Source organism: Gambusia affinis, linkage group LG02 (assembly GCF_019740435.1).
Source record: "Gambusia affinis linkage group LG02, SWU_Gaff_1.0, whole genome shotgun sequence".
Taxonomy (NCBI): domain Eukaryota; kingdom Metazoa; phylum Chordata; class Actinopteri; order Cyprinodontiformes; family Poeciliidae; genus Gambusia; species Gambusia affinis.
The window spans coordinates 28,382,984-28,401,180 of record NC_057869.1 but is presented as its reverse complement, the minus strand read 5'-3'; the positions used below and the strand labels follow the sequence as shown (position 1 = coordinate 28,401,180).

Below are 18,197 nucleotides of genomic sequence, written 5' to 3'. Positions count from 1 at the left end.
GAAAAAGCGTTTGTTCAGATTTGTGACTATTGTGCATTAAAAGCTTTAAAATGCTCTGCTGTATCTTGTATGTACTTGAATTCTTCCTTGTGTTCTATTTGTGTTATTTCGTTATTTGCAAGTTGATATTAAAAGTTTCACTAGTATGAAAAATCTTTCCAAAATTAGGTTTAGTATTATTGAATTAGCATCTATTTTATAGTAACTCTATTAAATAAAATGTTTTAGCCAAACTATGTTGTCAACATTTCATTGTTAATCCTCCCAATTAAATAGTCGACTTATTAATTATTATCCGTATTTAAATTGTCATTTTACATCTCTTGGTTCATGGGGACCAAGTGTTTCACATATTTTTTTCTTCTAAGAATTTATTAAACTTAAATATTGAAATCTATGATATAAAAGAATGTCCTAATTTAAATTTTAAATATTCTGTAACTCCTTCATGTTGTAGAAATAAATAGACTGGAAAAGGAAGTTTTGTCTGAACAGAATCTGGAATTGTTCCTTATTTAGCTGCATTGGTCTTGACATATGTTTGGCATGTTTATGTTGGTGTACAGTTTTAGCTTTAAAAAACTAAAACTGTACACCAACAGATAAAATTTTGCAGATTTGAAAATAACCACCTATCAATAAGTATGTTCAATAAATGCTGGATTTTTAAATGTGTATCATGAAAATATTTATCATATTACTAAAAGTCAGTCAGAATACCAAAGTAAAACAATCAAATTAATTTTTTTTAACCTAGTTATTTTTTTTCCTGCTTACAATAATTGAAAGTTTGCATGTTTTATTTTTTGTAATTCTTGACAAATTAAATTCTATAAATTATTGCAAGAAAAATAGTAAATCAAGCTGCAGGTCAAGACTTTTCAGGCCTATATGTTGGTTTCCATGGCAACCTTTCATCGCTGGAATTCAATATAAGCAACATAACTAGATACCAGATGTTAAAGGTCACCTTAAATCTATTCTGACAATTTATGGCAAGCCCTTATATTACAATTTTTGGGGGAAAAATTATTTCTAGATTTTGTTTTTTTACTGATATTTGGTAAATTTTCATACAGAAAAATCATATCCGACATGTTTCCACATGAATGCATTTGTGCAGTAATATTTCTTCAGCATTTTTATATTTCCAAAATGTGATAATGTAGTCTGCAGAGAACATGGTATACGGTAACAGAGTTTTCCAGTGATGCCAGGGGATCAGAGATTCAACTCCTATGACATCACAAAGTGAGGCCAGCTGATGACATCTGTCGTATCCATGGTGAAGCTATAACAGAATTTCCTACTTCAGAACCCAGCAGATTGTATCAAGGAGCAATTTAAGACATTTTCAAAGCTAATTTTAAAATGGCTTCAATGATTTGTACGCTGAAGAGCTTGTTGGAGTGTGTTACACGGGCAGTAACGCTTGCACAACCTGCTGATATTCTACAGTTTGAAAGTCAGTACTTTTTAGAACTATTAGAGTTTGGTAAAGCTATGCCTGACATTGACCACGCAGAACTTATTTTCCACTTTCAAGAGCAATGGGAGCTAGATTTCTTGATACACACTTGGAAAGAAGAGGGCACTACAGCTTCTTCTGCCCCAAGCCTGCATCCGCAAGATGCTACGACGAAGACATGTCCAGATGTCCAAGAAGTACCTGGACAAAAAGTTACAGCTGTAACTGTATCCAGTATCCAAGAAAGACCTGGAGAAAAGGCTACATCTAAATCCGTATCTGGTGTCCAAGAAAGACCTGGAGGAAAGGGTACAATTGGACCAGGTAGACCAAAGGAATCTACAATGGCTCTGTTAAAAAGGGCTCTAAAGCATGACCAAAAAGACACTAAAACTATTCCAACGGCTTCAGTCAAACCTACACAACCTACTAGAGCAGCACCAGATGAGGATCGGGACACTGCTAGATCAACTAAACGCAAGGCAACAAAAGATACTATTACTGTCCAGAAAACAGACGGTAAAGAAACAAAGAAATCTCAAGCTACAAAAACAATGCAAAAAAGTGTAGAAAGGACAGACAGACAAGCCTCTCTAACGCATTTAACGTCTCCTTTCAAACATAGACAACCTTCTGAAGCAGGACCAAAGAAGCTTAAGAAAAAACACGGTAAAGGAAAAAAGCACTCAAAATCGAAGAAGACAACTCAGTTTAAGAAGAAGCCTGAGATTGTCAAGCAAGCAACAGAAAACAAACGTAACAGAGTCCTGTGGATTGAAAGAGAGAGGGTAAAACCATTGTTTAGAGCAGTCAAAGAAGAGGTCCCTCTGCCTCCTGGAGTGTATCTTCCCTTTGATTTAACACATATCATACACTACAGGCAATGGAAAAAAGGCCCACCTACCGACCCCGAGTCATTACCAGGTAAAACAAAATAGATTTACATACAACGTCAAATAGATTATATCAAGTGTCCCAAGTCTTGGAATAATAGATCATAAACAACACTTACAACTAATAGGCTAACTTCTATCCCACAGCTATAAAAACACTTCTTAAGGCTCGACATCAATGTATTTCAACTGTCTACCTAACAAGTGCAATTTCATCGTCAAATTAAATGAAACTCACAATTAAAACAAGCCGCACAAAGTTTTATTGTACCATTAATGGTAATGGTAACACTCTTTGAAGGGGTGTGCATAAGGCTGACATGACACTGTCATAACATTTGTCATGAACATGAAGGAGTCTTCAAGAATGTTTACATCTGTTGCCATAAAGCGTCATTTGGTAAATAATGACACTTAATGCAAAGTTGAAACTTTTAATGCACTTTTTAATGCACATTTTAATAGAACTATGCATTAAAATTGTCAGTATTGACTTAATGACACTTCATGACAACAGTAAACATTCTTGAAGACTCCTTCATGTTCATGGCAGGTGTTATGTTATTAATATTTAGCCTACAAAAGAGAAATACAACACAATAATTTTTCCTATTTTGCTCACAGTAAGTGGGAAAATGAACATAGCTGCAGTCATCAAAAATCAAAAGTCCAGCAGGTGTAAAGTTGTGCCAGGCAAAGAGGGGCGATTTGCTTTTTCTGCAAGTTGTAAATATTTTTTGTAGCCTAAATGTAAATACTTTAAGCAATTAAATTCACGTATTCCTTTTTTCTTTCTGCAGTGAACATTTACAGTTCAATTGCTGCTGATGCAGCTTGACATTAATAATCCTTCTATACTATTCTATGCTCCACTACACACTATAATACACTAAACTATACTGTTCTATTCCATACCACACCACACCACACCACACTACACTATAATACACTATACCGTACAATTCTATTGTATATTATATTATTCTATTCTCTACCATGCAATACTATGCATGGTAGAGAATACATAAAGTATATGTACCATTATACTTTATACTATAAAGTATAATGGTACATATGGTATGACATACCACATGCTTGGTGTATGGTGGTGTGTCGCAAACTATACACTTTACAGTAGCATAGCAAACCATACCATGCTGTAGCATATTATACCAAGCCATGCTATGCCATAGCATAGCATACCATACTATGCTAAACCATAGAACAGCATACCATACTATTCTATACCATACCATACCATGCCATAGCATACCATGCTATATCATACCATAGCAAACTACACCATAGCATAACATACCATTCTATACCATTCTTTATCACAGCATACTCACACCATAGCATAACATAGCATATGATTCCATAGCACAGAATTCCATACCATACCATAGTGTAACATACCATACCATAGAGTAACATACCATACCATAGAGTAACATACCATACCATGCCAGACAGTTTCTTCCCCCAGGCTGTCTCTATGAACACATTGAACATCTTATAACCTCAGTAGTCAGTTACTCTGCTATCAAACAAAGTAAGCTTATTTTTAGTATAACAACCTGCTCTTTTAGTTAAAAGGTATGTTTGTGTATGATTTCTCATACACAAACATACTATTCTGGTTGTCGTTAATTTTATCTCCCTTAAGCTTTATATATTTAATGTTGTACACTGTGCTTGAAGCCTAATATGTTATTATTTTATTGTTCAAAAGTGGTGTTGGTTCTATTATCGAGAATCTCTGCTGCATCCTCAACATGACTTGTGACTTCCTTTCAACATTTTTATTAATATACTTTATTAATCCCAAACCTTTGCCAACTTGTTTTCCAATCTTACATTGGCCATTATGATTTATGGAAAGGAAAGTTTAAAATTTCTCTTCTTCATCACTCACATTGTCTCCTTCTCAGCTCATGTGGGATGTGTGGCTGCAGTTGAGGCATTATTTGATCCCAAGGGATGTTAATCGACTGCACTCATAAACCACTGTGGTTACAAGCCATATGAACACTAACCGGACATGGACATAACCATTCACACACCATTATGAAATCATGAAACATTTTTCATTGTCTGTTTCACCGAAGCAGAGGTAGAACATGTAGCCCAGTGGTCACACAGAGCATGGCAGAATACAGATGACCGCTCATCCTCCCGCTTGATTAGGTTAGCGCCACAAAAGAGCTGTCATCAGTTCTTATATTACGCCACAAAATAGGCTAGCTCAGTCCGACCGAGGCTTTGGGGATGGTTGTTTATGTGTGTGAGAGAGAGATTCTGGCATTGAATGCTAATAAGAGATGTTCCCCTCTGGAAGTTTGAGAGCTCTTCCACAAAGCTTGTTTTGGGCGTAGCGGAGCTGTTATGCAGTTGTTTCACGCCACCCAAGTACTGTAGGGTGGAGAACAAAACCACTCGCAGAAGAAGCAGGACCAGCTCACACTCCTGAATCATGTCGATCAGTATTGTAGAGTCTGAGATATTTGGGATTAATCCACTGATGTTAATGTCTGCCTTGCCTCTATTTCTTCTCCCCTTTGTGCATCAGTAAATTCACTTTCAAGTGTTTATCATACTAGTATGTACTGCCTTTACTTATTTCTGCCATCTTGATTTCTCAGAGTAGTGGTACTTTGAGAAGATTTGACTGAAAGTGTCCTTTTATTTCTATGAATACACAGTCAGATTCAATAAATTAACCGTTCATTTCAAGGTTCCTGTCCCTGCAGCAACACAGAGAAATAATTTTACCTGTCTATGGCATTGGGCACTTCACCACAGAATAGTGTCAAAATACTTGCAGAAATCTGGTCAGCAGATATAAATCAGTTTGAATATTTTGAATTCTTTGTTTATTGATTATTGAAGGAAGGATTTTTCTTTGTTTGCAGCAGATAAAACTTTTGTTGATATAGGACATCTTAAAACGAACACCGCTTTTTTGTTATGAATGATGTACATTGAGTGTAAATGTTTTTAAATTGAATTTACAGAGATTTCACAGTCCTCTTGTTAGTCCAGTTCTTTACAGTCTCTGCATTTCTGTGGAAATGGGATTTTTAAATCCTGTGGAGTTTTTGTTTTCTTTTCTTCAACAAATCACCCTTTGTTTGGTCAAGTAGGCAATAAAGTAAAAACAATGAAAAACTTAACAGATTAAAAGTATGCGGCTGTAATGATACAAAAGTTGTTTTTGTTTTTCCCTCGCACCTTGTCAAGATGTCAGGCTGCGCCCCACATATTTTCTGTCTTTAGATTTTAAATGTTGACCCTTAATCGTCACAAATTGAAAAAATAATAATAAAAATCCATCTAATCTCTATTAAGTTAATATGCCTCTTGGCTTGATCACAGTATTTGACACAGTATTGTGAAATTATTCAGCTTTCTGTAGATTTTAGACAGTGACAAAAAGTGGTTCTCTTTACCCAGAATGCAACACAGACTACGCTACGATTTCTTTCTGTACCGTCCCCATGGATAGGCAGAGACACCTCTGAAAGTGTATTATAGGTTGATTATATGGTAATGTATTCTCTAACACATTAACATTTGCTTCGCTTCAGTAACTTTCAGCCTTTGTGTTGTGGTTGAGAGGATTGTGTAGGGTGGAGTGTGCCGTAAGGTCGTGGGATAGTAACTGTGAGGCTTCCTGAAGTGTTTTCCTTCTGACCTTACTTCTCTCTTCTTCCCTTCAAAAGGAGCCTCACTTTAGACAAATAGTTTAATCCTATAGTGCCATTGATTGAGTGTAAGCTACAGACAATTATAAAAGTACCCTGACCCTTAACAGTTTTAAATTTAAACAAGTGATGGATCAAACCCTCCATTTAGATTATTGATTGTTGTGTCCTTCATAGATGAATATAATCTAATGCAGAGTTTCCCAACCCTGGTCCTCAAGGCACACTGCCCTACATGTTTTAGAGGTTTTCCTGCTTTACTGTGCCTGATTCAACTGATTGCAGTTCAACAAACTATTAGTCATCAATTGAAATCAGCTGGATTGAAGCAAGGAAATACCTAAAATATGCAGGGCAATGTGTCTTGAGGACCAGGGTTGGGAAACACTGATCTAATGATCTCGTGTTTACGTAGAATAATGTGCTTTCTGACCACATTCATGTTTTATGTATCTGGCCTCCTGATACAAAAACACACGTAAAATGGACAAGCATACTCCCATAACCCATTCAGTAGTTCTGCGAGGGTAAAGCTCTGGTTCACTGTCCTCCAGGCAACATTGAGGAGATGTGACAACCATGACAGCTCCACAATGTCCAGAGGTTTCACAATTTCAGGCTGAACCTTTTAATTACTTTGGCAGCTTCTACCACAGTGATAGAATCCCATCCTCCTCAACCCTCAGACTCAGATCTCCTCAACCCATTTTCTGTGTCCTTTGTAGAGGACAAAGTGCTTCTTCCAGCACCTGACAACGACCTCGGCCCAAATCTCTCTGGTCACTCTGTCAGCTGCTTCAGGATTCCCAAAGGAAGACCAAGCCCCAAAGGTCTCTTTCTTCAGCCTGATGGCTTCCATTACCACTGGTGTCCACCAGACAACAGGCTGGTGGACACCATGACAGGTACCCATAACCTTCAGGCCTCAGGTCCTGGAAGCTCTATCTACAATGGTGAAGCTTCACATGGTCCATTCCGAGTTCATATACCTAATTTTCCTCAACACACGAGGGAAATTAGGAGGTGTGATCTACAATGCACTCCTCCCAGAGTTGTGAATTATAGATCATTTGAACGGATGTGTCGAGCAGCCTTCCCTGCCTTTGGATCCACCTCACTATCGGGTGGTGATTGGTTCGCAGGTCAGATGATACGATTACAAAGTCGATCATTGACCTTTGCCCCAAAGTGACCTGGCAACAATGAACTACCTCAGGCTGGCACATGGTGTTTGTTATAGACAGACACCGAATAATAAAACACCACTCAGACTGTGAAGGCTATTCTTGTGGTACCATTCAAACAACACAACAGCAGTGGCTCTTTACTCATCAATGAGGTGGCATTCAATGTCCCTAAAGCTGGATTATGCTGCTAGGACCTAGTATCAATGACCCACCCTCGCCTGTCATCCAGGTTGCATGGAACCTTATCCTAACATTTCTTTCTGCAGGTGGTTCTTGTCGCTTCTTTAGACTCAACCTGAAGAAGTCCCAGCAGCCAAAGTTCAACCAGCAACAAGCTCTCATCCCTTGAGGAGTGTGCACTGGTTTGCCTCATCGTTGTGGTCAGCCATATTATAGGAATCATCAAATCACTTTGTCAGGCAACAAGACACTACTGTTAAAGGAGGCAAAGTCTCCTTGGCAAAGTTGGACTTCTTACTATGAAGATTATCAACCTGTTAAGTAGTTGCTAGTTTGTAGTGTGGTCAGCTAAGGGTTTGCATGTTTATCTTTGATGGAAGCTCCATCTGAACCCTGCCTCAGGCATTTTCTTAATAAGCTTGTGAACTTCAAAGCAGTCAATTTGCTTTTGCAACACGTACACAATTTCTTTTTAAAACTGGGAGGAAAAAAATAAAAATCTCGTTTATTCCCATAAAGTGGCGGCAGACGAGGTACCATGTAAAAGGATCAGAGCACATGAAAATGGAGTCATGCTGTATACAGTGCCTTAACACTGCATCATTTGCATACTACATTGGTCTAATTTGTTGCGATTCGTTTTGGGGTTGGATCAAGTTTAAAAATGGCACGTGGGAGGGACACATCTATCCTTTTGTTATGATGGCAGCGTGTTTTGACACCATCTTTTTGAAGTCATTAAGAGGATTTTGAGCAGTGCTTCATAAGAAGGTTGCAAGGAGGAAAAGATGATTCAAGTTTTGCCTTTTTTTGTAGCGGGAGCTCAGAAATTAAATGCAGGGATTATCCATTAATTTATTTGTGTTTTTTTCCATCTTTGATTTTTGGAAAACATTAACCTGTCTATGTCAATTTTTGTGTAGGAACTAGAATATTTGAAGATATAAAAGAGGCATTTTTTTAGCTTCCTGTAGTGAGCATACTTCAAATTTTCAAGCTGGGAATCCCACTGTGGGAGAATCGTTAAGAAAGGTCTGTTTTAAAACAAACACCAAATTATTCTGAGTCTGATGTTTTAAAATGTGTTGGTCGATTTAGTTCTTAGAACTTCAGAACTTGAGGCTGACCTTGTCAACACAACACATCAACAAAGCACTTCAAACCTTTCTGTACGCTAACTGGACTTATGTTAGAGCATCGAAGGTTATAAGAAAACACTCAACTCAGTCCTCTAAAGGAGAAAAGAAAAAGAGATGAAGGAACATTTCCATTCTATATGTGCAGAAAGACATTTTCCAAAGGTGACATTCTGCTGCATTTCAACCTCAGACAAAAAGTGATTTTCTGTTTTTTGTCTAACATGTTTGCTATTGTTTGGAAAAACTTAAGTGACTTAGGTCTAAATATGAGGACATATAGAGGATTTTGTGAATCATAAATGATGTAATTACTTCACTTAAGATAATGCATATTTTACACATTTTTAACAAGATGGAGAAGATATGAAAGTCATCTGAACTTGATGTTCAATATCTTAGTTGTATTTAAACATATATGCATTTTTAACGTTTCTGCATTTAGGATTTGTACTTCAGTAGCAGGTGACATTTTGAAATGACAAAATATTACAGCTACTGACACTATCACTAACAGTGGTAACATTTATGCTAAAGTTTACTAAACATTGATGTATTTGCAAACATTTCTGAACATTTTCATATTGTTGTATGGCTGCTATGTGGCAAGAGTGGATTTGACCTAATTAGTGGGTTTGCTAGTTAGGTAAAACAGTTTTAGTTTATCATAGAAAAAAGGTAAAAACAACAGCAACAACAAATCAACTCGATATAATAATGTTGTATTGTTCACCCCCATATGAACGTCTGAATTTTGGATTTTCATCATTTTCCAGCCATAGTCATTCAAATTACAAGCAGTAAAGACTTACAATATTTCACTGTAGACTTTTTTAGACTTTTTTTTTTGGTTTTTACCTGTACAATACATGTGAATATAAAGCCAAAGAACCACAGCTACACTCACACACTCAACTTTGTCAGCCTGGCCTGGTTAAGATGTGTCAAAACCGAGAAACATATGAAACTTGTGGAACAGCATAAAATAAACGGCTTAAGACTGAGCGAGTCGAAGCGCCTTTTATGTCATCTTTTCTCGGGGTGGTCAACCATGACATGTTTGGTGAGAGACACTCACTTTATCTCTGTCTCACTCTATTACCCTGCCTAAACAAGTCACAGGGCAAAAAGGAAAAAGGTCCCAATTCACACATTTATGGGAAACGCTTCAGAGGATCAAAAAAGCTTTTTTTTTTCTCCCCCCCTGCAAGACAAACTCTCCACAGGAAGCTTCTCCCTCTAAGCATCGCCGTCCCCCTGCACATTAAACATCCCAGTGAGTGGAAATGACGCAGCTTGCGGCACAAAGGCCTTTCTGTTGCAGTTTGGATTAATGAGACTCGGTAATAACCAATAAGATGCTTTTTGTGGAGCCAATGTTATCTGTGTTGCTCTGAGCTCTTTGGGAGAATGTTGTGGAGGATTCTGAGATCATTAATTACCTAAAATATCAAGGTCATTTATAGAAACAGAATCTACAGGCTCCAAGAGAGGTGAAAAGATTTTTTTTAAACACAACCCAGCTGCTCTTCATAACTCGGCAGGTAAATATTGATTGATCCAGGATCAGTAGGCTGAATCATACACCCCTTGGATCAATTTATTTCTCATTTAGACTCTAAATCAAAAGAAAAAGAAAAATGCCGTTATTTATCTTTTTTTTTTTTTTTGGTTGTTTTATTCTCATCTTTCTGCTTTTTGACAGAAATTACCATTTGAGTATGCTAGTGTCCCCTTGCAGTTCTGTGACCATTTGTTTGCCGTGTGCTCTGCAGGTATTAAATCTTCACTGCACGGCTGGTACACTTAGGAAAACACATTGAAAAGAAAATATTTTCCTATTTCAGAGACAAAAGATAATGGCATTTGTTGCATTATGAACTACAAAACTCAAATTGTAAGGAAATGTTGGCTTTCATCATTTCTTTCCAGGCTAAGAAGGCGAGTCAAATGAGACTTTTATGTTAATAACCACTTTAAGCAAAAACAAAGGTGGCTTTACAGCCATTCACACAAAATCTACGAATTTAAGTGTTTTCTTTTTTAAGTACACATCACGAGTGAAAATACTGTACCAAGACGTCTGGGTAAAAGCTTAAAAGGAGGTGTCTCCACGGTTACTGGATGTGACATGCCCAAGAATAGAAACTCTGTTTGTGGCAAAGTTTTATTACGGCAGCTTACAGCAAATTAAGCTTGGAGCGATGCTGCATTGTCCTGATTGTTATTGGATTTTAACGAGCTGCAGCGGACATATACTGTATATATTCTCTATATAACATAGACATTGTTTTCACACCCCAGATGTCCATGCACAGCCTAAAGTCTGGCATTTTAATTGATGCTGGAATTGAGGGAAGGGAAGAGGGAGAATTCTTATCCTCTTGCAAAAGTATTCATACCCCTTGAAACTTTGCTCGTGATGTTGCAAGACGACCACTTACACTCATGTCTTTCTATTAGAAGTCTGTGTAATAAACTAACACAAAGTAGTAATATCAGTTATTGTAAAAGAAGACTAACACCCATCATAATTCTGATGTAAAAGGGCAGAGATATGTCTAAAATAATTTGACAATATTGGGAACATTTGTTTTCATCCCCCGTTACGCCGATGCCACTAAATGCGGTGTGATCAGCTGTCTTAAAGGGGCAGTACAATGTAAAATCAAATCATGTTATAATGTCGTTCCCTTATCAACTGCACTGTTGCCTCGAGTATTTTCCATTGACCATGTAATTTTGCAATTTGACATTTTGAAAATAAATTTAGCTCAATGGAAACGCCAATTTAAAAAAATAAAATAAAATTTTGATCAAATGTTTGATCAAAAGCAGTCAGTTATTTTGGCTGTATATCAAAATTGACTTTTGTTACAAAACTGTAATGGAAACTCTTTTTTATATCACACAAGTCGTGTGTGATCAACAACTGGATGTTGCCGTTGGTGTAAACAAGGAAGAAGAAGACAGGAAGTAGCAGGAGGATGATGGCGCGGCTTGATTTTTTTGATGACTTATCTCGTGAGCAAACTAATTCACATGTGATTTTAATTGTGCTTCTCATTTAATGGAAACACCGCCCTTCCATAATTGTGTGTTTTCAACATTAGCAGTATATCTATGAGTTTTACACACAATTGTAATGGGAACGCCGCTAGTTTAGCTCTTGTTCTCAGTCAAAAGTGCGTTCCCATCATTTCCATGGGGCTTAATGAGTTCACCGCACAACACTGTGGCATATTCACCCATCAAGGGCCGTGAGAGTCCAGACAATAACAAGCAAAGTGTTATTGCACGTCACTTAAAAAGTAATTTCCCACCAAGTACTGCATCCCTTCCAATTAGTATATTAAAACATTGATAATCCAATGACGACTTCTAATTTAATAACTGTGCAGCTAAAGGGGGCGTTTAAAAAAAATGTACCTCCACTCCTGGTCTTTTTTTCACCTTGGTCAGTGTTAATTACGCAATAATTTGACAAATATTAACCCTCTGACATTTGCTAGTCGTTCACTGTGATTCATTTCAGTCATTTCTCGTTCGCGGGGTTTCGATACAGTTTAGCACTGTACTGTGGAACACACCGATATGTCCAGCCCAAGAAAACACTATTATGTTTTTAGTTTGATCCCATCAGACGAATTAAGGCAACCGTAGACCCAGGACCCCATTACTATGCTAATAAAGGCTCTCGACTAATGACTGATTTACAATTCAGTCGACTTTTGTCCTCGCTCCGCTTGTATGCACAAATAAGTAAAACGCTCTCCTGGCACACATGTTCATGTTAATAGTTTCCACATTATTATTTATTTTGTTTGTTTATCATCAGAGGCAGCTTATTTCTAGCCCTGCTTTTTTTTTCTTTTTTTTTTTTTCTTTTTTTACCGTCTTGACCAAATCTACTTTGCATTTGTGTGATTAATAAATTGTGTTTGATGTCATGAAAATATGAGAATCATATAAGCCTCGCTCAGAGTTTTTACATCTTTTTTCCCCTCCTACTGTCAGCCATTTTGGACCCACTTAGAGTCGCCGTGTAAGCGAGTCCTTCTCGCTGTGATATTCTGGAAAGCAGAGATTCTGATGCTGATTCTAACGGGCCTTTTTCTCCCACAGTGCTCAGCGGCCTCTGCTCTAACGCCTGTCCTGAAGATGTCAAGGTGAGAAACCTTTTACTTTACTTTTCTTGACATAAAAAGCTCCTGTGTGCCTGGATCACATTGGTTTTTAAGAACTGTCGAAAAACTTTAGTACGAAGTGAAGAAACACAAAACCTTACCAAGTATCTTTGGTCTCGTTTTTAATGCAAATATCTTAGTGCACTTAAAATAAAACCAAATTTACTCATTTGTAACTTTTCAGCAATATGTAGCAGCTTTAAGCCAATAATTTCTTTATATTGATGAAAAAGTTCTAGTTCCACAGGCAGAATATTTCACTTATAATGTGAGGGGGGCAGTTTTGTTATAAGTGAAATAATCTGCCAACGGAACTAGTTATTTTTAATAAATATTAAGAAATTACTGACTTAAAACAAGATCTTATATGTTGCTGAAAAGTTACCTGGAAGTTAGTTCTATTTTTCTTTTAAGTAAAACTAATTTGTACCAAGATATTTGCATTAGAAACTAGACCAAAAATACTTTGTAAGGTTTTGTGCTTTTGCAGTGTAAAAATAATTTGAACATTCAGTCAGTGAACTTCTTCAATATTGTGCAAAACCAAACTTGTCAGTAGATCTATGTAGTTTTTATTACGATAAAAGGAATCCAAGTCATACCAGTTTCATATAATAAAAAAAATAAATAAAATAAAATAGTGATTTTCTCTTTGTAGTTAATGCCGCATTTACATAAACCTTTCTAAACAATCACTAAGTTGTTGGCTGGCAACATGGAAGCTAAAGGAGAAGAATGTGAGCAGCAAGCCGTACCTTTTGTAAAAGCTCCACATTATTACCTGCTGTTTGTTTTCTCTTCACTATGGCGACATGGTGTCAAGGATGCAGCAAAATAGCAGAAAATAGCTTATTTTTTTTAAAGAGCCACTGACATATTGACGACACGTCAGTATATTATTATTAGTAGTAGTATATGGGTATATTAACACTGCAGAGTGAACCAGGGAGGGATTCTAACAACAAGCTCAGACTGAATCGTCCTGCTGAAGGAGGGAGGATCAAAACAACAAGGCTGATTTTTATTTATCTTATTTTATTTTTTACAACATTTTAAGATGAGGAAAATCTCCTGTTATGTAAAAACCGGAGAAGGGCTCCAAGTTTCTTAAAATAAGTTTTAAACAAAATTAAGAAAAGGTTCCTAAAATAACAATTGTAAAAGGCTTTGCTGTTTTTAAAAATATGAGAAGAACTGAAGCAGAAAACAGGAAACAAAATAAGAGAGTAAACTAAGAGTTTCTTTTGTTTTTTGTTGTTGTTGTTTTAGCCTTCCTTCTCTGAGTTTTTAAGAACTGTTCAGATAAGAGGCAGTGGCTTCGTCCCACTTCACTCTGATGGACAGCTGTGGTTGCAAACTGTAAAATCACAGAGATTTCTACACACACCTCTGTAAACCAGCAACCAAACACCTTGGTCTTTACGCCAGCGGGTCTGTTTGCAATAAAACAACATTGTTGGATTTTATTTCGTAAACTGCTGGAGTTTTTCCTCCTTTTTTTAAACACTCTTGACATTTGAAAATGTACTTTGGATTAGTTTTAGTCTGTTATACTTTGACAGCTGTGATCTCAACTGGGACTTACAGTGGAGTGGATTTTCTCATAACTTCCACAACTTCCTGCTACCCCCACCCCATCCGTAGTGGTTAAAGTATCAGAGCCCTAAATTATGTTTACATTGATTTTACTGGGATACAAAAAATATATTTTTTAGAAATTCTCTGTGTTTTTTCAATTGAATTAGGACCATTTTGCACAGCTGAATCCAAAAGTGACATCCATTTTTCTCACTCAGGTTAGATTGTTATTCTTTTTAATGTGACATTATCAGTTCACTTCTGTTAATAATTCTCATCCAAAAGAAGTTTTAGGAGAAAAAAAAAAGTTTTCTAAAAGAGTGTATTAATTAAATGCTACAAACTTGGATTTCTGCAAATTGAACAATAAACACTGATACGGGTAAGTACGTGTAAATTGAACATCACGTCTTCCCTGTGTAAAATTCTCCGTCTCTTTTCTGTCCTGATGGAGCCTCTCCTCCTGCTCGTCACTCATTGATCCAGATCATCAGCGAACCGATCCACACGTGAGAACAAGTCATGCATTTTGAAGCTGATGTTGCTCCATAGTTCAGAGAGTTGACCTGATTGAGCAAAACCAATGTGATGTTTGGATTCAGCTCATCAAAATGGACCATTTTTTAGCTGTTGACCAACATTATCTTAGTAATGGTTTCGTCTGTCAGTTGTTCTGGCGATTTATCGATTAATCATGTGCTTGTTTTAGAAAATATTAGAAATGCAATAAAAGATCCAAATAAACAAATAGTTAAATTCTGTTTTTAAACAAAACAATTTATTGCCAAAATGCAATAATATGAAATTACTTTAGTAGACATGCATCAGCAGCTAAGAAAATATGTCTAAAATCAACATGTGAAAAGTTCATCCCTTTCTACTTGACTCAGATTAAATACGGTTCAGGGCTGATCCCTTCTGTAGCTTTTCAATTAACCAATTAATAATCTGAAATTTGATAGCAGAAGGTGCTCAATTAGAGATTTTTCTTACACAATTTAAACCAGGAGGAGCTAAAATTATGCCTAATGGTTGAACATATTTACAGACAAAGATGTTTTTGTTTTTTTTTTTATCTTAAATGCAAAACGTTTCTATTTTTGTACAGTTTTGGTTTAATTACTGCTCAGAATGTGTTATTGTTTCAGTAAATGGCCTTTTTTTTTGTCTTTTTTTGACAATCTGTTTGATAATCAGTTAATCATGATTAATCGTTTCAATTTGACCAAACCAAAAAAAAAAAAAACAATCTTGAAAGTGTAGATACCATTAAAAAGCGATCAAATGCTAATGAAGATAATGAGTTGGTGGAAACCTGCTGTTGATATCTGATAGAAATCAACACCCTGAGTTCCTTAGCTTTTGTTTCTTAACTTTCTATTCACTTTACGACTTTAAGTGATTACTTTTACTGCTAAATTTCATGGTGTAATGATATAAAAGCTATTGCTCATATTGCCCTCGTTGAAGACGCTCTTATTTTGAGCTTACTTGGCACAATATTTATCAGTCAGAATCGTTTTCAGTCTGGGTGCAGTTTTCGATGAAAAGCGCTGAATGCTTTGCTGTGAGACACATTGTGTTTATTGTGAAAGCGCTAATGGCCAATTATCACATGTAGGTGGACAAGCAGGAGAAATAAACAGGTTAAAAAAAAAATTAAAAAAAAAGCCTCCTGCACCGTTACTCCTCTCCCAAAACCTTTCACTGGTGGAGAAGTCCTTTGCAAAACACATTATCTTTGACATCAACAAGAGGCTGCCGGTTGTTTTGCTCCTCTGCCTGTCGACTCTTCCGCCTGCTTGTCTAAGTGAAAAATATGATGAATGCGGTAGACGAGTGGAGCTCGCGGCTGCTTTAACTCCTATCCTCTCCCATCCATCAGCCGCGCTCGCGTCTTTCTCTTCCACTCTCCTTCCCCTCTTCTTCTTAGTCACACCTCTCGTCCCCCTTCACGCGTTCAGCCCGTTAGTCTTCTCCTCATCTCTCACTCTCTTTTTCCCCTCTTCTGTCTGTTTTTTTTTATTTTATTTTTTTTACCTCATTCCTATTCCTCTCTCACCCAAAGCGCCGCCGTGTCGCCGCATAAAAGGGCCGAGTCTTTCCCGCAGTGTGTCTGCGTGTGTGACGGGCTCGTGATTAGCCGATGGAAAGTGAAGGACGACTCGACGGGTCTCCTCGTTCCATGTCGTCCTTTCATAATGAGGAGATGAGACGAGATCTAACCATCTGCCCCGCACGGACACGCACATGTCACAGTCGTTTTTAGTCGGGCAGGTTCAAGCCAGCTAAGTCTGGCCTTTTGCGTTTGCACCTGTGATGGTGAGAAGATTGTGTAAAATGTCAGAAGTGTTGAGCTTTTTCTTTTTTCTAAATTGTGTGTCTGTGTGTGTTTGTTTTAACAGCCGTTTGGTGTGAATCAGCCAGGCCCTTATGTCATGTACACCACAGTGGACTCTAATGGCTACTTGAAAAATGCCTCAGGTGAGCACTCTTCTGTTTTTAGTCAGTATTTTTTAACAGCAGCTCTCACTCCTCGTTTTAAACGGCTCTCCTCAGTGATGGAACATTATTTTCCTGAAAAAGATTCTGCCTCAGCTTTTTTACATCACCGTTACACTGGTCTCACTGCAAAAACACAAGACCTCACCAAGTCATTTCGGTCTAATTTCAAGAGCAAATATCTTAATAAAGTAATTATTCCACTGGCCGATTGTTTCACTAATAACAAGACATTTTTCCCATGTTATAAGTTAAATTATCTAACACTAGAACAAGTACTTTATCATCAGTACTAAGAAATTATTTACTTAAAACAAGCTTCTATATCTTGGTAAAAAGTTACTTGTGAGTTAGCTTTGTCTTATTTCAAGTGTACTAATATATTGGCATTAGAAACTAGACCAAGATTACTTGTTAAGATTTTGTGTTTTTGCAGTGAAGACAACACGGGTCAGACCAACTTGCTGGTCAAGAAGGGCGAGGTCAAGAAACACTTCTTGTTCCTTGTATTTGAAACAAGAGGTGTTTTAAATTAGTCTTTGCTGCTTGTTGTACAATCAGTCTGTTCCCCGCAAAAATGGTTCAAATTCATTACTTAGAGCCCCAAAGGAATTGCTTGTATGCTGATATAAATGCACATAATGTTCTGTGTGTCAGGGTTTATCATTATACCTAACACAACACGAGTCTCAGCCTTTGTTGGAATGGGTGATGTTTAATCACAAACATTGATTCTGGTGTTGTAAAGGATCGGAGATTCTGCTCCCCTGTAGGATTAACTCTCCCTCCGCCGCTGAAGATGACAAACACTTCCACATCCCAGCTACATGAGAGGACTGAAGGATACGAAGGTAGAGCGAGATAGATGTTGGAGTAGATAAGACACGACGCTGAGGACAGCAGCGCATTACACTGACACCGAGGAACGCCATATTAGCTCCACCCAGCCTCGATGTTAGACTGTGGGAAGGACACAGAGCTGATGAGGACAAGATGCACTGACAGCCCGGGGTCAGAGATATATATAGTCGCGCGCTGCATAATCTCACTCTGTCAGATTTGGTTGTTTCATTTGTCTCTTGGCGCAGCTGGGGTGGATACATATTTAAAGAATGAGTAGATGGATCACAGTTCAACATCATAATTATTTCACTCTCCCTTAGACGGCTGTAATTGTCGGGATGCAAAAGAGACTTTCCTCAGAGGGACTTTTAGTTCTTCTACAAACGCTAAATGTTGTTTATAGGTTTTAAATCAGGACAGTTTATTTGCTCTTCAAGGTGTAACATATGCAGTTAACTGGGCACTGACGGCCACAGCGAAGAGGGAGGGGGCGGAGGGGAGGGCTTTTACCGCCAG

At 37.4% G+C, this 18,197-nt stretch overlaps 1 protein-coding gene across 4 annotated transcripts in view; it reads left to right on the top strand.

The window, feature by feature from the left end:
• The window catches only part of itfg1 (integrin alpha FG-GAP repeat containing 1), a 169,208-nt gene that overhangs the window by 106,573 nt on the left and 44,438 nt on the right, over window positions 1-18,197 (top strand). For 2 of the 4 annotated variants that reach the window (XM_044102727.1, XM_044102744.1), the window contains exons 13-14: window positions 12,697-12,740; window positions 16,742-16,820. In XM_044102727.1, the coding sequence (XP_043958662.1) occupies window positions 12,697-12,740; window positions 16,742-16,820 (123 nt within the window). Of the gene's footprint in view, window positions 1-1,323; window positions 2,393-12,696; window positions 12,741-16,741; window positions 16,821-17,611; window positions 17,719-18,197 lie in introns of those variants that run through there. The other 2 variants (XM_044102753.1, XM_044102736.1) reach the window with 2 other exon arrangements.